This window comes from Harmonia axyridis, chromosome 3, assembly GCF_914767665.1.
Source record: "Harmonia axyridis chromosome 3, icHarAxyr1.1, whole genome shotgun sequence".
Classification (NCBI taxonomy): Eukaryota; Metazoa; Arthropoda; class Insecta; order Coleoptera; family Coccinellidae; genus Harmonia; species Harmonia axyridis.
The window spans coordinates 27,490,236-27,512,591 of record NC_059503.1 but is presented as its reverse complement, the minus strand read 5'-3'; the positions used below and the strand labels follow the sequence as shown (position 1 = coordinate 27,512,591).

At 36.1% G+C, this 22,356-nt stretch overlaps 2 protein-coding genes across 4 annotated transcripts in view; both read left to right on the top strand.

Annotated features, from left to right (window-relative positions):
- Positions 1-22,356, top strand: part of LOC123675778 (Krueppel-like factor 5) — a 217,032-nt gene that overhangs the window by 4,724 nt on the left and 189,952 nt on the right. For 2 of the 3 annotated variants that reach the window (XM_045611291.1, XM_045611289.1), the window contains exon 2: positions 7,046-7,205. Coding sequence is in view for 2 of the 3 variants with exons in the window: in XM_045611289.1 (XP_045467245.1) it covers positions 7,194-7,205 (12 nt within the window). In the remaining variant the exon portion in view is untranslated. Of the gene's footprint in view, positions 1-4,485; positions 4,735-7,045; positions 7,206-22,356 lie in introns of those variants that run through there. The other variant, XM_045611290.1, reaches the window with a different exon arrangement.
- LOC123675777 (piggyBac transposable element-derived protein 3-like) lies at positions 18,996-21,535 on the top strand. Its single transcript, XM_045611287.1, has 2 exons — positions 18,996-19,232; positions 19,451-21,535. The coding sequence occupies exons 1-2, from the start codon at positions 19,213-19,215 to the stop codon at positions 21,267-21,269; spliced, it is 1,839 nt and encodes a 612-aa protein (XP_045467243.1). The 5' UTR covers positions 18,996-19,212; the 3' UTR covers positions 21,270-21,535.

Genomic DNA, 22,356 nt, shown 5'->3' with positions numbered 1-22,356 from the left:
CGAAATTCATGAAAATTCATCAATTTATAGAATCTCTGTCACCAGTTATTTTGACATTATTCCTATAAGGAGCACAAATGCACATAATTATGCAAAGGCATTGTGGCCGGGTCGTTAGGGATGCGGTCGTACAATCTGAGGTCTCTTTTGGGATGCGAGTTCAAATCTTGCAGCAGGTGGACAATTTTTTTTTTCTTAATTTTTCGCCAGTTATAAATTTTTATATTATTTGGCGGTGAATGCTTCGGATTATTGAAATGGATCAATTTTTTGTTTAGTCTATTGTGTGAATGATTTCGTAGTATACACATATAATTATGTTTTTCCGATTTTCAAAGTACATATAAGAATAACGATTATACATTGTTTTTTTTCAAGTTGCCTATTGGAGGTTTTTCGATAAATTGACCATATTATACAGGGTGTACAATTTTCGAGCGCCAATTATGCTTTTCTGTAAAATTGAAAACTTATGAAATCTGAAAATTGAAATTTCAAGTTAGATTTCTCTCACATAATTTGCGAAGATATACGTGCGATGAATAACGTTTATACAGAGTGTACAATTTCCGAGATGTCTCTGGGGAACTGAAAACTTTTCTTATAGTTGTCATGTTAGCTCTATAGGTTATCATTCAATTGCATAATTCTTGAAGGTATACAGGTGGGGATTGACGATTATATACAGGGTGTACAATTTTCAAGCGCCAATTATACATTTCTGGAAAATCGAGACCTTATGAAATCTGGAAATTGGAATAAGAGCTTTAGATTTGTGTTCTCTTGCATAATTTGCGAAGATATACGTGCGATGAATATTTTTTATACAGTGCGATATCGATTTTACAGGAGATATGGAAGTATTTATGAATGAATTAAAATATGGATCTATGGGCTATATTGATCAACCTAAAAGGTAGATCTATGGGCTATGATGATCAACCTACAAGGTAGATCTATGGACAACATTGATCTACCTATTAGGTAGATCTACAGGATATATTGATCTACCTACAAGGAAGATCTATGGGCGTACTAGTTTCTAGTAGTTTTATTAACCTCGTAATCGTTTCAATTAATTGTTATGCTGATAGCGCTTTATTATGCTAATTATAAAGAAGTACGACAGTCTGTTATCAACGTCGCTGCGTTTGATATTGACGTTGTACTGAGGAAGTGTCTGCAGCATCCATACAATAAAGAAATAGATTCGGTTGTTAGATAAAGACAACTAGATACTGTACGCTGTGTGTGATGAGTATACTTGAGACCTGAAAAGATTTGTTATCCAAGAAAAATCGAAGGTTCCCAATATCAGAACTGAAATACTTATTTTATCTGGATAATGGGGAACATTGAATAGAAGATCATAAAAAGTTTCAAAACGTGATCTCATAACGTTTATTGTCACGTTTGCAGTATTTATAGAAACAATTCAATACTTTAAGGACCACCTCTTGCTCAGATTACTGAGCTTGATGCTGTTACTCTATGATTTATTTCTTCATGAACTATCAAGCATTAGATGGAGACACCTAGAGACTCTACGCTGTGATGTGATGAGTATAGTTGAGACCTGAAAAGATGGAAAGATTTGTTATCTAAGAGCAATAGAAGGTTTGCAATATCAGAAGTGAATAATACTGGAATATTTATTTTATCTGGACAATTAGGACCATTGAATAGAAGAAGATCATGTAGAGTTTCAAAAACGTGATCTCATAATGTTTATGGGCACGTTTCCAGTATTTATAGGAACAATTCAAATCTTTGAGGACCACCTCTTGCTCAGCTTACTGAGCTTGATGCTGTAACTCTATCATGATTTACTTCTTGATGAACCGTCCAGCATTTCCTCCCAAGGTTGTTTGTCATGAATTTGTAATTCGTTATGGAGTAAATAAAGGCTGCTGAAGTAGATTCATTCCCTTAAATTTTCTACTTAAACTTACTTGACACTTGGTATATATTATGTTCGGTAAACATGTTGCCATCTCGAGTCTTATGATCCCATGAAATTCTATTCGATCGTTTCAAATTCTTGCATGGTAAAGATGGTAATTATCATCAATTAAAATAAATCTGTCACCTCTTGCGCCAGCATTAAAACAATTATCGACTCTATAGTTATCTCGCTATATTGCCTGCAGTCATTGTTCCATTGATCAAAACTATTAGATGAGTGTTTAGGCAGTATCCTAGATTTATTAGAAATCACTTCTCCGGTATCTTTTCTACAGAAGGTAACAATACTCGGGGTTGAGTATATTCAAATTTTTCTTACCATTGGGATTTTTTTTTAGCATGTACCTACTTCTTTCTCTTCTACAAATGCTACCAGAATCGACTCAGAATTGTTTCTCATTTGTAGGTGATTGATATCGATTGACACAATGATCAATAAAGTGAGGACTTTCATTTTCAATAATATCAAAATTTCTGTTGGTGTAAGCTCTATTTTCGAATGAAACATTTTCGTTGTTAAACCATATTCCTACATGATTTCATCAAAGCAATATATAAACTTCAATGAGCTGAATAACATATTGCAAAATCCCTTCCTGTACTGTTGGAATACGGCTCACTTTTTTTTCAAAAACAAACTTCAGCAAAAAAAATTTTTGAGGCAAATTATTGCACTTTTTTTCTGATTTGGATCTAGCGGGAAAACATTCATAGGTGTCATTGCGTCCGTTCATGTCGGTTAAGTATACCTTCTTAAACCCTTCATTGTGTATTTGCTGAGGCATGAAGCCAATAAAATATACTGGATCACTATCACTCAACCAAAAGAAAACAGCCAACAACAATGAAATAATGCAGAAATCAATTCAAACTACCGAAGAAATTCCAATGTGACACAAAATTACGTTATTTTATAGAAATAGAATAGAAAGTGATATATAAGGTGTAGTTATTCCGATTGGGTTCAATAGGAATATGAGATTTGGTACTACAAAAACTTTCCTGGTAGTTATGTGATTAGTTGACTCACTTTAGTTCGACACACTAGTAAAGAAAAACTACCCTATATTTTACAGTTTTTCTTCGATAAAGGCGAAAATGCAAGCCAGGCGGTTGAAAATGTAAATAATGTCTGTGGCCATGATACTGTAGCTGCCTTGGTAGCTGCCAATCATGCGCAATTTTGGTTTTGTCAATTCCGTTCCTTCAAGGCCATATACCAGCATAAGGCTGGTTTTAAGAATAAGCTCGATGTATGGGTACCACACGAGTTAACGCAAAAAACCTCATGGATCGAATGTCCATTGGCGAATTGCTTCTGAATCGCAACAAACTCGACTCAATTTTCAAGCGGTTGGTGACTGATAGTGAAAAGGTTTTGCTGTGTGTTTGGTGGGATTGGCGGGTAATTGTCTACTATGAGCTGATTTCCTAAAAAACAAATGTTAACTAGAAACTGTACTGTCAACAATTGGAGCGTCTGAAGGAAGCAATTGCTAGCGGCCAGCCCTGGTCAATAGTAGAGTAATTATGTTCCATCAGGACAACACCAGGCCACACACATCGATAGTTACTCGCCAAAAGCTCTGGGAGCTTGGTTGGGAGGTTCTTATGCATCCAGCTTATAGTCTGGACCTAGAACCAAAAGATTACCATCTTGTTCCTGTCTATGGCGAAAAATTTTGCTGGTGAAAAATTTGCTTCAACAGAGGCTTGTTAGAATCGATTGTCTCAATTTTTCGCCAATAGGGACGAGGGCTTCTATTAAAGAGGTATAAGGATATTACCTTCAAAATGGCATCAAGTTGTCGAACAAAACGGCGCAAATTTGACCTTAATCGGAACATTCTAACTATGGTAATTAAAGCCTTGTTTTTAATGTAAAAATAATAGATTTTTTTTACTACACCTTATATAATACGACGTATTTCTAAAATGGCTGATTTCATTCCATACTTTTATTTAATAACAATAATAATAACTGACCAAACAAGATCAATAGAAATAATTTCACAAAGAAAAAAATAACCTTGAAAATTCAATGTGAGAGGAGGCGGAGTCCAGTAATGCATCTAAATACATCTCCTGTTCAACTCAATCTAACGAACGAAAATCTTTATAACCTCAATGTGTCATAGATTACCGTCATCCAGACTATTATGGCACAATATAGATTCCGAAATCAAGTGTTGGAATGGTCAACTATCTCCAGACGTTTGCCCCACGTGGAAACCTTTGATTGTGGACTATCAATCTGATTTTCTTGGTGGACACGCAGTCTGAAACATTTGGCTAATCACTAAATTCAATTCACTTAATCTACCTATGCACTTTAATGACCCTTTTGATCCTGAACACAATGGCAGCGTCGTCGTCGCCACCTTTTGGATCAGTGACATCGAAATAATTATTCACGTGGCCGCGTTCGTTTGTTTAGATGGCTCGTGTTGGGCGATAAAGCAGATAACGTATCTATTTGTGTCAATTGACCAAAGTGTACGAAAACAAACACGCCCAGTCCTCGCTGCTGTGTGCCAGGCAGTTGCTTCCGCGTTTGTCTCTCGGCTGGTTTTTCGATCACTCCGTTCCAGTTTTGGCGTAATCGGTCTCGTATGAACGAACCCTAGCTCGACGCGGCTTCTAATAATTCTCATTTCGAATTCGGCCTTGTCTTTATCGGCTAATGAGTGTCGAGGCGACCCGAGGTGAAAAGTGCTTGTGACCTACACGGCCTGCTGCGAAAATGCATTCTGGTTTCTGCGTTTAGAGGTTTGATAGAAATATTTCAGTTTTTCGGCGGAACATTCACATTGAACAAAAAAAAAATTGGAAATAGAGGACTCTTTCTCGTTTGTTCTGCTCATTAGGTACCTTTCAAATATTCAGCCTTCGGGAAGATACTTATCTATAACAAAGCAGTCACCCATCCAGATATTGATCTCTATCTATCTATTGTACGGGGTGGGCCAAATTTTCCTATTTCTACACTTGATAGACGAAAACTGATGTCTGTGTCTGAGTGCCAATGAGGAACTCATTGGCAAAAACTGCAACTCCATAGCTATCATCGTAACATAGTTACCGGGTGTTTTCCGAAAATGTTCATTTTAGAAATTTTTTTATTATTGCATACACGCTCCGACAACTAGGTCATTAGTGTTTATGTTAAACACTAACACTAACACATTAAATAATAACATTATAATATTACAGTAAGATAGATACTGACTAAACAATTTCGAAATTGATGTCCCTGATGTATTTTCTTTAACTTTTCTTCTGTTGCAAATTTTTCATTTCTGTAAAATCATTGTTGTAACAAATTTTTATATTTGAGATCTTGAATTTTCGAATTTTATCTCAATTGCAAACTAAACAGATCTTTATGTTTCAATAAATGTTTGACATTTCCATGGTTTCATTCATCATCGCATCCTCCAAAGCCTACTTATCCTAGAGATGAAATTTGAAAATTCAATATCCCGAACATGACGTCAGAAAACTATCTGATGTGCTATACTTTTGAAATGGTAATTTTATGCTTCATCGAAATATGTAGAAATATACGGGGTGTCCCATTTAAAAAAAAAATCATAGCGATATGTCATAAAGTATCAATTTGCGGGAAATTCAATTAACGCCATTGAATTATATGTGGAAAGTTGCTGTTATCACAGAAATGAAAAATTTTCAACACAAGAAAAGAAAAACAATATCTCGAAAATGAACATTTTCGAAAAAACCCTGTAACTACGTAACGGTGATAACTATGGAGTTTTCGCCAATGAGTTTCTCACAAAAATTGCTCCTCAGACACCGATATCAGTTTAAGTCTATCTAGTGTAGAAATAAGACTTTCTCTTCAATACTGTCCAATTTGGTCTCCCTTGTACATAATAAATTTTGATTCCGAGTGTACCGAAGTAGTGCGAGTATTTTTATCACTTTTGGAATGAAATTTTTCATCTCGTAAATGCACCGATTTTTTAAAACTTGGTATATTGTCTGTCTTTGTCTTAGAACATCAATAAGGGGAACGGAAATCCCCTTGTAATGGATGCAATTGTTTTGATGCCAACATTCGACGCTCCTTGTCTGACGGGACACTACAGCAGTAGCGTAACATAATTTGATTAATTTCGAAATTATCAATTCATGCTCAAAAAGAGTTTACAATGTGATTTATTCATAATTCCTTTCGTGTTTCAAAAGAGTCCATGTTTTTCACGGTTTAATGATTTAGATATTGTGTTATGAAAAAATGATTCCTGATAAAGCATTCAACAATCAAATCAGGATTCTCCACGCCTATGGCTCGCACAAACAATCGGCTAGCTCGATTGTGATTGGCGACACTATAATTCCTTCTCTCTTGTATTCGGGATCGAGCACAAATGTTTACTTTCCGTTCCTACTATCTATATTCTAAGGTCTATGTATATGTTGGCCTATGGCCTATGGGTCCCCAAATCCTTGTAACTGCTTCAGCTTCCAAAGGTTTTTCGAATAAGAAGTTTCATTTTGATTGATATTTATCGTATTTTTCTCGACAAGTGTACTTTATTTTGTCATTACAAATTCTTGTTTTTATTTTAAAGGGGTTACGGCTACGGTTGTGGCCGAAGCGTGTGTGAATTACTTGGTGTTCCACTTATTTTTAGCTCAGAAATTGTTTTATGTTTCCTTCTACTTTTTCAGCTTACCCTTCCTTTGACTAGATTCAACAGCCCTTTTCTTCTAAAAGCAAGATTGTCACTTGTCAGCCACGTTTCTTGAGAGAAGCATGTTATGTGGCCGCACTTAGTGTAATGATACAGAATAGGATTCACTCACCCAATGCTATAACTTTCTGATGTTTTTGCTATGTAATTTTTTCCACTGGAAAAATCAGTATCTCCGATGTGATGTTTCCGAATTCTTCGAATAGATATCTATCATCGATGAAAAAGCCTTTTTTATATTTCAGAATTGTAATTGACGTCGATAAAGAAAACGTTGCAAAATCAAATATCAGAAAGGCTGGTTCATCTGATGAGTTGATTGAGATTTGTTCTATAATAATTTTATCTTCCTGTTACAGATTTCTGTCATCATCGCTATAACCCTTAATGGCAGATATTCAGCTATATTCAAGAAGTGTGATATCTCTATTCATTTAGCAAAGCTGAATTAGATTCAGCAAAAGAATCGGCCGTTTTCATTTCTAGGACGTCTGCAGAAACAGTTTCATGGTTTTCATGGTAAGTTTTGCAACTATAATATCTAGCTAAAACAACCATGCGGGTTGCATCAGTTGCTATGAAAATTCATCGGATGGAGAAAGAATACCACCTAACACACCCAATGCAGCCAACATTGGCTCATAATCATATTCGCATTATCGACAACTCGAGCATGCAAACTGCGACCACTTTCTGCGGAAAAGTGCCAGGCGTGTCCCAATGGGCTTCTTAATTGTTTTTAATATGAATTGAAACGTCCGTTTATTGAATAAACACGTTACAGGTACAGGTGTAAACATTGCTTCACTTAACGGGGCTACGTTCCACTATGCGCTCAAGTGCACTTGTCGGACTTCGAGAGTTTCAGAAGCCTTGGATTGATTGGAGTTGGCGTCTCGGTTTAAACTCTTCAATAAGAAACCTTCAGATATGTTTGAGAGAAAAATTAATATTGAATGTTATCTGGCAGTGTTCAAACTTGGGATTATAAGTAATTATTTGTTCATAAGTTAAATATTCAAACTCTTTGTCGAATTGTTTTCAAAGAATACTTTGGGCTCTTCTCTTTCTAACTTTTTTTTCACGGCTCTCTTTTGCGGATTGGCGAAGAGTCACCATAACTCCAAAACTAAAAGGCCAACCTATTATTTTAGTGTTATGTCAACACATTAAGACAATCTCCCGCAAAAAATAATTTTCACCTCGATCACTTGATGAACGAACAGCTTTTGAGGCTCATGACATTGATTGTACGTACTATATATCATGATCTGGAGATCAAGCCAGAAGTATAAGCCAGGTGAGGTACTAGTGATAATCAACAAAGTTTTTTCGATGAACTAGTTTTTTGCATCCATTGAAAAGTAAGCTTTCCGATGACAAATTATTTCAGCAGATTAGCGCTTGTTGGCATACCGCCTTTTCTTGTGAAAGCTCTTTCATGATATGAATCTCCCTTGGCATTGGTTGGCTATCTCTGGTATCTTTAAAATTGTGGCTACTTGATTATTTGAAGATTTATGCTCGAGATCATGTATGTAATTTCTCCAAAATTGTCAAAACTGTGAAGGCCATTCACCAGATGAGTTGCACAATTCTGAAATGAGTACAATCCCGAGGATATTATGCTGAGCTATGCCTTTAGTTGAAGTTGTTTTCTTGATAATTGATTGCACCGCCTTTCACTGGACAGAAACTTTTCTTTATACAGGAAAATGCACCTATAAGAAACACTCTCGCGGAATCTTATTACTATAAGATTCCGCGAGAGTGTTTCTTGTAGGTGCATTTTCCTCTATAAGATGGAACAATCTAAATATTTTTCGGAACTCAAATGTATACTGCAAGATCCAAAATGTATCTGGATTTCAGTTAGAACATGCTAAAGCTCCTCACTAGCTTCTTCACAGGGCACTGTCGACTTAGGAAACACCCAATTTGATGTAATAATAGTATCAGGAAATGACTACCTACACAATGGTCGCGTTCAGCAGAAAGATTGGTAGCGTAAGTAGCTCCGCTACTGATAGCTATCAGTTTGGTTACGTACTATTCTCTGCTGGACGGGTTGCTCCTTTTCTTTACAGCAATAGGTTCTGTGGATCCTTCTTGAAGGTTACGTTATGACGAGACACAATTTTCTGTTATAATATCGATTTTTATATCCGAGTTTGCTGACGGTATTATTACTTTTTATTCTTCAATATTTGGGAAATTTATTCGAAGTAACACGTCAGCATGTTTATAAATGTGTATGGTCAGATTCCATTTTTGCTTTATTTGAAATTTGAATTTCGTCCCAAAATCACTGTCACATGTCAGTTACTCAACATGTTACCAAAAAGTAGCATGAAATAAATTCGCAACCAAAAATGTCCATGATAGAATGCTTTCAGCAGAAAACTCATAGAATATTGACAGCTGTTGAGTCTTCTGAACGCGCCCATTCTATGGGGAGAAGGAAAGAACTGATGATTACATAGTTTATAAATACCTTGTCATTGAAACTCAAGACAAAAAGCAATAGTTCGAACGAGAAACTTTAAGGAGTGAACTCGTAAACTGTACGAAGCCATCCTAGGTACTGGAGTTCATCAGAACTCTGGAACCGTAAGATGAGCTGTAGATGGTTTACTGGTGAGAGCAACTCCTACGGAGAACACAAAAGACATCAAAGGCAGTGAACCCCCTTTATACAATCAATTACGAATAGTTAGATAGCTCAATTCCCAGATGAAGCTTAAAAATCTCACTGTGAAATGTTCTACATGTTGTCCTTGCCGACAAAAAACACAGTTCGAAGTGGTTTACCCGATTGATGACATGCTTTTAAGGAATCTCTCATCTGTAACTCCTAATGCCCTGAAGATATATAAGTAAATCTTCCTAGCATCATCGAAATCTTTCAAAGATCATTGGAAATTACCATACTCTATCGTTCTAAATGTTGCCCATCCACTGCACGAGATCACGATCGTGAATTAGTGGCCAATAAATAACTCCGATGCCGTAGCATCACCTCGAGATGCCCCTTAAAAAATCATAATTCTCAAATTTAATCCGATAATTGATACTTTTCGCGGATCTCTTCGGCCGATAGCGTCCGAACATAGGCCGCAAATTGGCCGTTAATTGGAAGATTCGAAATGTGCACCTCATCGCTACGCGTAGCCCGACAAATTGCCAATCAACCTGATTTCTGGCCCGTTCGGAGGCCACGGCATCTCGGAAATTTCGTTCGAGATAAGATAATCGCCGAATAAGCGAAGAGAACGACGACCAAAACGCTTCACGTGACATCGGATCTTGGAGAAATGCACGATCGCCGATGTTAATGGGACATTTCAATTTGTCACATTCATTTTTTTTACGGACATGAGTATGCGTTTTCGGTTAATGGTGTAGGTTTTGGGCAGTGTTCACTGAACATGCCAATAAAAGTTACCGCATATTAATGAGGAGGAACAGAAGAAGTACCCACTGGGAGTATACGATCGTCTCCAAAATTCCATATGGCGTCCCACAGGGATCGATTTTGGTAGAGTTCTTTCAACCTTATTTGAACTACTCAATAATTCGCTTGTCCAGATTTTCATTAGATGTCATGCCGCTACCATGGGCGCACGCCCCAAGAGTTGAAAATAATATTTATGTCAAATATATTAAATTCTGATGGCAATTTTTCGAAATGATTCGCGTCTCGCGACGTGATGGGATGAGCGCTTCTCTTTAAATGATATATCCTTAAATATTATCTTTGCTTCTCAACGATTAACCTCATTATTCCGTCAATATAAGTATCAAATATGATGACATTATCATTGTATAAAATTACGAGTATAAGCGCTCAAACGTGTGTTAGACCAAATGTTCATTCTGGAGTTGAAAGGGATTTTGGGTATTGGTAAAACTTTGGTACCCATTCATTCCCCTCTGGTGCTCCTGCGATGGCCAAACTTTGAACGAAGTTGTACACTCACTTCATCTTCTTCCTTCTTTTGAAGAAAATGAGTAAAAGGCAGCACTATACGACGGTCGATTATTTTTTTTTACGAAATTATAATTTTACTTCTTTTGTTATTATTTTTGGTAGGTTCTTATTAACGATTATTTCAGTGCTTTGTATATGTACCTACAGAGTATATATAATCACTTTTTTTTTGTGAAAAACGAAAAGTTACCAATTTTTTTTTTCATTCGCAAATTAAAAATATTCTATTTCTTCCATGTAGATTATTGTTTAAGGAAATAATGTGAAAACCCCTTAAAAATCGGTGATTTGTAAGAAGAAATATCTATAATATCGTTTTGAACTAATAACTATAAGCAGCCTAAGTGGTGTTCCCTCTTAAGGCAAACTAGGAATGAAATTTCATTGGTTAATCTCACCTTGTGCTTTTCCTATTCCATCGAAAATATTTTCTTCTGTGGAATGACGGCCCTTAGGATGCGAAATCATGTGTCACAGAACTTTTCCAAACATCATCGTCGAAATCATTTTCTCGATGACAGTAGAATCCTCTCTTCTTAATAACTTCCCAATTGATGTCCTCTGTTCTTAATAACTTCCCAATTGATGAGTTGCGGAAAATGAGCCCAACTGCCACCGATAATGGCGATAAAATTGCACTCATAATATTTCGGGCAATGAAAGTGAACAAATCGACTCATACTATTTCATTTGTCGATCAACTAGCGTACTGGGATCTATTCGAAATGACTGGTTAGAGTGGTAAGACAGTGAATTCCCTGCTGATCTTGTTCCCTGAAACATTTCTGGGAACTTGGGAAACGCTTGAATATCAAAAATATTCTGGCCCATTTCAGGTAAATAGAACTAAAAGCGAGTGAAAATGCTCATTTTATTAATCCACCACTGGGATATGCGAATCATTAGAAATATAATGAAGAAGTATAAAAGCTGCAAACAAACCAAATCGGCATGTGGTGGAACGTGGACTATATTAGCCAGTAGAACAACCAAACCTACACATTCTGGTTCCAGAGACGATCCGCTATAATACCAGGTTTTATTTAAAAGTATTGTTAGGCAATAAATACCTTGGCTCCTAATGGATAGCTGGAAACTTGTCTTATGAACACTTTTAAGCTTCCTTCAAATGACTGAATGAACTATACACAATTTCCAATAATGATGATTCTGAAATTGTTGTAAAAGCTAGATTACTTGCCACAATTTACATCTTTCATCTCTGAGATTGTGAATTTCAAAATAGTATTGACTTGGCATCAGGAGATTTCGAACGCTTAATCATTAATGCGCCATTTGAGACTACTGAACTCAATATGAAGGATGTGATATACTCAGACGTTTAATCTTCATCAAAAGCACGGGCAAGATGAAATAGGGTGAGGAGTACAAAATCAAGTCAAAATGCAAGATGAGCATTTCAATACATATATCATAACTGCAGATAGAATAATTACGATATAGAAGTATTAAAGATTCATAAAAATGCTAAAGCTATATTAACAGCACTTGGAATCAAACTAGACAAATTTGAGATACCTCGATTAGGTCCTTTCGGAGCCCCATCCTCAACCTCCTCGAAGTACAGACATACTCGAGGGCGTTCTTAGGCATGTTTGAAAGCATCCTGGTAATAGAATACATTGTCTCCTGAAGATAATACCTCTGAAAATTCGAAAGGCGGTCGCGTTGAAACGCCACGCGTGTTTTTACGACGGTCACAATGGATGCCATTAGTTTTATTATGGTTTTAGACGCGGAAGAATGAAGGGCTTGGTCTCCCCGCGCACTTTTACGAGTGTAACTTCGCCATCGGCTCATTCTCATTGTTCAAGGAGATTGGAAACGCCTGAAAGGTAAAACGAACTGGATTTTTGTAGATTTCGAGAACGCATTCACAATTAGCTTTGGAGAGATCAGGAACGCGTTTGAAAAAATTGGATTTTTCTGGGTGATAATGTACTAGTCAGTCCTGAGCTAAACCGTTACTTTGCTGAATGCAGAAACATCCCTCTCATTCAATAATTAATTCACCCTTCATTTATCTGTTAGATCCCAGGGACTCTGGGCAAAGTTTCATATTGGTCTGAAAACGTAAATATCACTCTAATCATTACGCGAGTTCCTTAACCATCCTTCAGTGATGTGCTCTGTGATGTGCTGAAAGCAAGATGTAATATATAGGGTGATTCACCGCGACATTTATGGGAAACCAGTCATAATTTGGTGCTGAAAATTTGTATGTTGAGGTTTTAGATAATGGTTTTTCTCCCCAAAAATGTTTGCAGATATCTACAACTTCCGGTTACACCGAAAACAGATTTCACTTTCTCATTTCAAATGGCACACACAGTATATTATTGCATCATTACATAGCTTATTTGGTGCCAATTTCAGAAATATGCCATAACTTTGGTAGAAACTCAACGGTTTATGAGTTAATGGGATTCTTATATGACAAAAAATGTTTGCGATGAGGACATGAAGGACATTTTTTTGATTATTGCCTTTTTCATTTTCGATCCTGCGAATACGTTATAAGACTGTTACGGTTTGGACCAAAAACTTACTGAGTGTTTATAAGCAGATCATAAACTTGGCTAACTCAAATTCATTTAAACTGAAGACCTCTATTTTTATTCTTTCACTCAATTATTATTATTTTCAGAATCACACTGAAAGTTAGAGACTCACAAAAAATTATAGTGGTGAATTTGATTCAATTGTGTTCATTGGTCGTGTATCAATATGTATTTATAAATACATAGTTCTACATTTCTAATAAAAAAATATAAGAACTGATTTCATTCATACTTCACTATCGCATTCAACTTCCATTCCTTCTGTTGAATTTTGACAATATTGAAGAAGAAAATTCGATATGATGGAAAACATTAATGATTATCAAATTCATTTTCTGTTATTCTGAATGAACATTTCAATCACTCAGATATTCGGGAAATTGTCTCATTATTGGTTTTTATACAATAATTACATATGTAATGATATAATTTTTTCATATGAACTCAAATTAATGATGAGTTTCTTTGAGTTTCAAATACACCTTAATAAGTGTTCCTAAATTGCAGATGCAAACGATAATATTTCTCCGATCATTAAAAAAAGTGCTATAAATATGAGCTCGCAAACGCTTTGTTTTTAGATACAAGGTGTTGAAGCTTGATTTATTTTCGAGTTTTTTCTTATAGCACCTTTCTTCACGAGACAGTGTCCACTTCTTTCCTCCAGAACTTTTTTGGTGGATCACTGGTAGTTTAGAGAAATTTAAAAAAACTCTATCTAGTACTATATTTTTCGGTTTCTTGTAATTTTGTCATATCTTCTACCGTTTTCGAGAAAAAAAATCAAATAATCCTCAGGAAAATCCAAATTATCCTGATGATCCAGTTAGTAAGCTGTGATGAATAAATTAATTATAAGTTTTGGAACTTATTTACCTAAACTGAGCAAAGGTTAATAAAGATTCGATAAACTGATATAATCATCACAAAAAAGTAGGAACACAAGAAACCTCCCGTATCTCGAAAACAAAGCGTTTGCGTGTACTTGTTTAGGAGACATTTTTTCTTAAAAGCATTCAAGGAATCTTTCATTTTCCTTTGAACCTCCAATTAAGGAACACCCTATATAATATTCATCTCCTCAAAATGCAAAAACAGCAAAATCAACTAAATATTAACAATAATTCTTCTTCATAAGTGAGTCGATATGAGCAACTCGATTTCCGGAACTGCACCCAAATATTTGGCATTAGCTTGTCTATCCAGTTTCAGTTACTTTATACATTTCTTAGAGAGTAAGTCTACTTATATGAGTCGAAGTTCTTCACTCTCAGACTTCAAATGGACAATTTTTCGATATAATTTACAATAAAACTGGTCCCAAATCAGATCCTTGAGTTTCCCCCATAACAATTCCTCATTGGCGGTCTTATCGTTCCAGCGTTCTACAACTAGACATATTCAAATGTCGAAGGAACAATCGATTTGCGAAACCCTGCGACAACAACAAGAGATCATTCCCGTTTTCTCGCCTCTCCCACAGGGGAAAGTGAAGAACAAGTCGGCGTACGCCTTTGTGGTGAAAGAGGTGGGCTAGGTCTTTTTCGCTGCTCATCTTCACGCTTTTATTACGTCGGTACAATCGGCGACATTCCCATGGCTGAAATGCCACCATCCTAACCTTAAAATTATTCATAAAGGTTGCGAAAAGATGCGCGCAGCGTACGAGATCGCACAATCTGATTTACATAAGGCCGTGCCCCAGTTAAAAATAGCTATTTCAGCTCGACGATACACATTGTTGTGATGATTCTACCCAGTTTCCGTTTTTGAAGGTGATGCGTTCTTTGTTGGACGATGTAAGTCCACGTCGAGACGGTAAATTTAGAAGGACACCGATGACTTTCCTACATTTCACGTGATTCCTGCGGGATCTTACGACAACATTCACTATGCGGGATTTCAAGGAAATAGAAAATTTATACCATTTTTGTTTGTTATCGTAACTAGACTCCGCCAAAAAACACATATCGCTTCATTATTATAACGCAGTCTATCATTTTAGTGAATTTATATACCTGCTTTATAGTTGCAATAAATAATCTGGATATCTGTGCAAAGAAGAAACAATAATGAACACAATGTCTGATCGTTTCGTTCTTACCGTTAAGAGGGACTCGCGTATCAGTCAAACTTTGGTATCCATTCATTTCCTCTCTGGGCTCCTGCGATGACCAAATAAGCGAAGTAAGCGGCTATATCTCAGGATCCACTCATAGTAGAGACGTGCAGTAAAAATTTTTACGACTAAAGTGTACCAGAAAACACATTGGAAATTGTTTTGAAGTTCATACCTCTACCGCTAGGGGGCGTAATAGCTATCGTCTAGTAGAAAAATGAATTTTACTCGAAAATGTTTAATATGAAGTTGAAGAAAAAATATCATCACCGTAATCCTTGGAAAATTCTCTATCTTTTTGAATTGTCATTTTCGATTTTACGACATCAAATAAGGGCAGAGGAAAGGGAGAAATCTGACTGATTGAAATGCCTTTAACTTCAGTTTGGCGGATTATTTCTGAGCAAATAAGATCTCGTCTGAAAGATAATATCTTGTTGATTGAGGACAAAATATTCTCATGATAAATTCGTTCTTGCTGCTTTCGATAAGGAGTGCTAAGTTAGAAGTTCATTGTTTTGTTCATTTTATTCCGAAATTTCAAATGTAATGATAGGATTTTCTTAACAGAAAAAGAAATTCCATCAAATTTGCATGAAAAAACCTACAGGTCGTAAAGCGATAGTTTCAGGCGTTCTAAAGTTATGGCCGAAAGAAGATATTCTTCAACTGATGCACTGCGAAAAACCAAATTGTGTCTTTAAGTTCTGACAGAAACAGAAATCCCATCAAATTTGTATGAAAAAACCAAAAGGTCGCAAATAGATAGCTTTAGGCGTTCTGGAGTTATGGCCGAAAGAAGATACAATTTAGTTTTTCAGTGCATCAGTTGAAGAATATCTTTTTTCGGCCATAACTCCAGAACGCCTGAAGCTATCTATTTGCGACGTTTTAGTTTCTTCATACGAATTTGATGGAATTTCTGTCAGAACTTAAAGCAAAAAGTTCATCACTAACCAGAGTAACGTAAATATTAAAAATCCACTGATTCACAGCTACCAAAGGACAACACCACCCAAAGCAAAACTACCGGCACTCTCAATTTTCGAATAGTTGAAATATCTTTGAATGCCAGCAATAAAGCAGCTGCACCAAAGGCAAAGTTACCACTTTTCAAACATAAATAAATAGAATAAGAGTTGTTTTTTATATTGTCAGATAATTTATAATTGCATGTTATATAAAACTGTAAATAACTGGCTGGAAGACTGCCATTTGATTGAAAAATCAATAAATTTGGTTTCTCTCTCTGAATGAAACATGGACATGAACTTGGATTGACCTAAAAACTGATATGACCGTCTTAAAGAGCCTTCATAACGCCCTTAATACCTATAAAGATAATCAAGAGAGCCGGGTAGTTTCCGCATCTCCCTTTCAACCTCATTCTGGAGGATCCCCGTCGAATCTTAACCTTTCTGCAGATTAGTCTGCTTTCTCCCGGTAATTGATACCTTTTACTTAGCGGACCTCGCGGTTTTGTCCGCTAATACTCGCCATTAGTGTAATGAAGTGATTTCCCAGAAAACGCCACGCGCAAATTATAATACAACACGCTGGTTCAAAGCGTGAATCAACGTTTCTCGCTGTTTTGTACCTTAGGCCGTGTGCAAAGTCGAGCTCATTATGTGCAGATCAGAATTAAGGTATTCGCCGGTTGGATAGAGATACGGTCATCTCGCAATCCCGATTTATTAATGTTGGAAGATTGGATTGTCCAATTATTATTAAGTCGTTTTAGTTGGATCTTGGGAGGTGGAATTATGACATCATAGAGTAATAAACATAAACAGAGGGAGTATACGCAATTTTTGCATGTCCCCAACATAATTAGAATACGTTATCGGATTGTGATATATTTTCAATTCCACAATTTTACTCTATCGTTATGGATGTATATTATATTGAATGAAATATATTTATTTGAGTAATTCCCGATTAAATATACAAATTTGAATATTTGGAATCCGATATTTTTCCCAATTGTCGAATTTATAATAGGCAGAATATTTATTATTTTCTGTATCTACTCGCTGAAATCCAAGGTTTGTGAACTATTGCTCTCCAAATGTCATCGTTTGTTTCACGTCTTTTGTCGGGACTGAAGTTTGTTTTCTGAATTTCTGATATAATCTGGTATTTATCTCAATATATTTTGAGTAAATATGAAACGTTGGTTCACTATGGGACATAAGAATTGTGTTCTTTGTGGAAAAACCCGCGAATTGAGTGAAATATCGTATCACAAATATGTTTTCATTTCCGCGCACCTTATGTCAAATTTGATAGTTTATGTTGGGGACAGAATTCGCTTACTGAAAATGACCTTTGCTACCTCTATGTTTATTACTCTCGGATCGACATCAAAGCTGTGAAATATAATTTGACCTGGCATTTCTCAGTTCTCGTTTGTATGAATAAATTTCAATGATTACCTAAGTTGAATAATTTGATGATCTTATGAATAATGAAACATCTAGAAAACGTGTTTTATCGATATTTTTCACTCTATTTTTGTGTGTCAAACTGACATCTGATTAAACGATGGTTCCTCTATGATTAATTCCTCAAAGAATACTATTCATTACTTCACTTCATGCGGTGACACAAAATTTCAATTCATATCGTGACGAATATTTGAGGTTCCAAATTTCCAATTTTACCAAAAGGGTAGAGGAACCTAAACTAAAAAACATCTGAACCAAATCAAAATTGAACTGAAAGGGTACTAAAGCGAAAGTTTCCAAACCAACTTTATCTTAAGTAGTTAGCCGGGAATGGTCTCAAACGATAAGGTTCAACGAATCTATCATTCAAACCACCTGACGGACATAAAGATATTATAATCGATCTTAGATGGGATCTACATATAAAATATCTCAAGGAAAAGGTGAAAGTGATTTCGTTATTTGATGGAGTTTCTGGAAACAGCCACAGAAGATTTTTATGTTATGCCTAGTCTCGGTTTAGCAATGGGATTTCTACGAATAACTCTCGTCTGCGAAACATTGAAGTTCTACAGAAATGGATTTTGAAAATAATTAGTTACAAGAAAATAAGATTTCCAGCTGAGTACCTCCACATCACCATAGAATTTTGTCATGGTTCCCTGAATTTTAAAACCATTGGACAGAAGAAAGCTCAGTCTGTTGTACCAAAACTCTCCAATAAGCTCCCTAACTCAGAAAAAATCTTAATAGTTTAGATGGTTTTCAAGGTTAGAGTGACAAATTGGATTCAGAACTTGAATAGGAAGGCTGATATATATTTTAGATGGGACCCACATGTAAAATATGTTAAGGGGAAGATGAAAGCGATTTCGTCTTGGCATAAATGAGTATAATTCAAATTTAATTTGAATTAAAAAACAGATAAAATCATCCCCATTTTTGAATATCTTTGGACAGTTCGAGAATCCCAGGCGGGTAAAGTCCAATATATATATATTAGTAATCAACCGAAAGATAAAATTAAAATCTTCGAAATTGTTATTTAATTATAATGAAGGGTTTTCCCCTCACACGGACACACGAAAAAGAAAATTTAATAATAATAATGATAAACGCCTTTATTAGATAGATGCATTCTACTCAGGGGCGAAGTCTAGCATTGCTATTCAACTTAACCCATTACAGCCCCGTGGCAACTTAAGTTGCCACGGCGCATTCGACTACATTCTATGCGCACGCGCATAGATATTGAAGTTCCATTGGTAAATTCCGGTCATGTGATATGTCCTGTCTCGAATAGCACAAACGTCAGTCAGATATTGTCAAACAGTGAGTTAGTGTATAACGATTTATTCAGAGCTCTTGAACTTTTTCATTCACCATAATGGCCGTCGATGAGAGATTGTAAGTATTCTATTTCAATAATGCATGCACATTTGTATTTTTGTACCAGTTTTATTCAATATGAATTCAGCAGTATATTTCTTCTTCACAGTAATATTTTCATGCAATATTTTGCTTTTGCCATACGGGCAAAGTTTGATGGCAACTAAAGTGGCCAACGGGAACACGTGACAACGGTTTCTGCAATATTTACATTTCTTACTGAATGATTTCGACAGGTATACTCGTGGAAGATCAGGCACTGGATTACTTCTTCATGAATTAATTGACCTTATCGAGAACGATGAGGACATATCAGCCACCAATATAGCCATATGTCCACCTGATGAACTTCCTGGTGCAGATACAGATAAGGACTCTGATTTATCGGATGAAGAGGTAGTTGGAGATTTTGACCACCTTCCTGCCCGTATATTACGCTCTCAGGTGGAAATGCAGAATCCAGAAATCGATGATGATCACGGCAATCCAGTCGTCCAAGATGAGAACCATTCAGAAGAACCTAGACCGACGACTTCTTCGCAGACAAGAGTAAGAAGCACCAAACGTAAGCGTCCCACAGAACGTACTTGGAAGCCGAAAATGAATGGGTTATCTTCAAGTATTCCTGAACTTGAATGCGAATACCGACCGGTAGCAGAAGATCTTCTGAAAGAAACGGTAAAAAGCCCTATTGAGGCTTTTAGGGCTTACTTCTCGGAAGATTTATTGAGTCATATCGTAACCGAAACTAATCGTTATGCTATGCAGAAACTCGTTCACAACCTGAATGCCACTGCTGAAGAAATGATTACATTTGTCGGAATTATGTTGATGTCAGGTTACCACCCTCTTCCATATAGAAGACTCTACTGGAAACAAGATCCAGATGTTCATTCGCACTTAGTTTCCGATGCCATCCGTCGAAACCGATTCGATGAACTGATAAGTTTTATTCACCTTGCCAACAATGAAAACAATGATGGAAGTGATAAAATGTACAAGGTCCGACCTATTTTTGATCACCTCAACAACTCTTTCAAACAAATCAGTCCTGGGCCCACTATTAGTATCGACGAGAGTATGATTCCTTATTACGGAAGGCATGGGTGCAAACAGTTTATTCGCGGAAAACCTATCAGATTTGGGTTCAAGTTATGGGTTGCCGCGGATCCATCTGGATACATCCATCATGTTGAACCCTATTGTGGAAGTTCAACTCGTCTTCCAGAAACTGGACTCGGTCAAGGAGGTGACGTAGTAATTGGACTTGTAGACCACATGAAATTGTCAAAGGGTATTCGACTCTACTTTGACAATCTTTTTACATCGGTTGGGTTGTTGGAAGAGCTTAGTTCTAGAGGACTTGGTGGAACTGGTACTCTGCGTGAGAATCGCTGTAGTGTTTCAATGAAACTTCCAGATAAAAAAACGTGGAAAAATAAACCCAGAGGTGAAACATCCACCAGTTCTTCAGGAGATATTTTAGCAGTCCGTTGGAATGACAACAATGTTGTTACTGTACTTACTAATTGTGATAATGTACATCCTATGTCAAAGTCAAACCGATACTCCAGAATTGAAAAGAAGGTCATTTCTGTCAAAGTACCAGGTCCTATTGCTCGTTACAATAGTAACATGGGTGGAGTAGATCTTTCTGATCAATTTTTGGCTTCCTACCGAAACAGAATCAGGTCGAAAAAATGGTGGTGGCCTTATTTCTCTTGGACTGTGGATGTATGCAGCACACAAGGTTGGTTACTGTATCGTCGCCTTGGGCATGATATTCCTCTATTGGATTTCAGACGTCAGTGTGCTATTTTCATTCTGAAGTCTTACGGCAGTCCTCCAATGGTAGCAGGAGTTCGATCATCTCTAGAGTTCACACCAGCTCTCGAAGAAATAAGAAAAGATCGAACAGATCATTTCATCGAAAAAGGTGAATCCAAGTATCGCCGTTGTAAAGTATGTGGCAGGCGTACAATTTTTGTATGCAAGAAGTGTGAAGTTCCTGTTCATCCTGATGAGTGTTTCAAAATTTTTCATGATGTAAAATAATAATATTTTATGTAATTTCATAGGAAATATTATACGGTTGAATCACAATAGATGTATACGATTGATATGCTAGTTTTATTGTACTTTGGAAAATTTCTTCATGAATTATCCCAGTGGCAACTTAAGTTGCCGCTTCATAGTAACTCTCCTGCATGTTCGATCATTATTTTTATAACACAATATCACTTTTTGAGTCTAAATAACTCATCAGACAAAGTTTCAGTTGAAAATCTTCACGGGGGAATTATGGGCTTTAATGGGTTAATCCCCGGAGAAGAGTAAAACACAATAACCTGATTTACATTGAATAATCATATGAAAAAACTGAATACTCTAAGACAAAAAAAATCAAGAAAAAAAAACAAAATAAAAAGGAAAACATGAAATAGAAGGAAACGGCCTTTCGGGTCACTTAGTTATAAAACGATTACGATGGCGATGAATTGATCTATGGGCATAGTTTATTGAGAAGACAAAAACAGTAACAGGAAAGCGTTCTAAGGGAAGGAGGTATTTTATTTCAATTGTAAATGTTGATTTGGATACCCATTTCACAGAAGAGTAAGAGAGAATATCTATGAATACTTGTTGAGATTGCCCTCAAGATATAAAAACTAGAAACATTCAGAAACGTACATCTATCTTTATGTTAATCAAGTTAATTATTAGATTTCATTAACCATTTGAAGTTTTGAATAATTTTTTTTTTGTTTTGATAATTTGTTTGGAATTGGAAAAGATATATCGAATAGTTAAGTATAGGTTTTTGTAGAAGGAAGTCATAATTTTGATATTCAACTGTACAGTGTGTTTCATCATAAACTTGACATATCCGTGTAAAACATTTCAAACAATTTCGGAGAATTTTTTTCACTGTAAACATGTAAAAAAAGTTTTTATATGAGAATTTTTTCCGCAGGAATGAAAATTGAGTTGATTTAGAAAATGAATTTCAATTGGAAAACCGAAAAACAAAATCAGGAATATTGCAAGGTTTCCGTCATTTTGAAATTTTGAAGTTCTTCACTTTTTCTTAATTGAGAACTCGAAAATACTCGCATGTGACTAGAAATCGTAATTTCAAAAG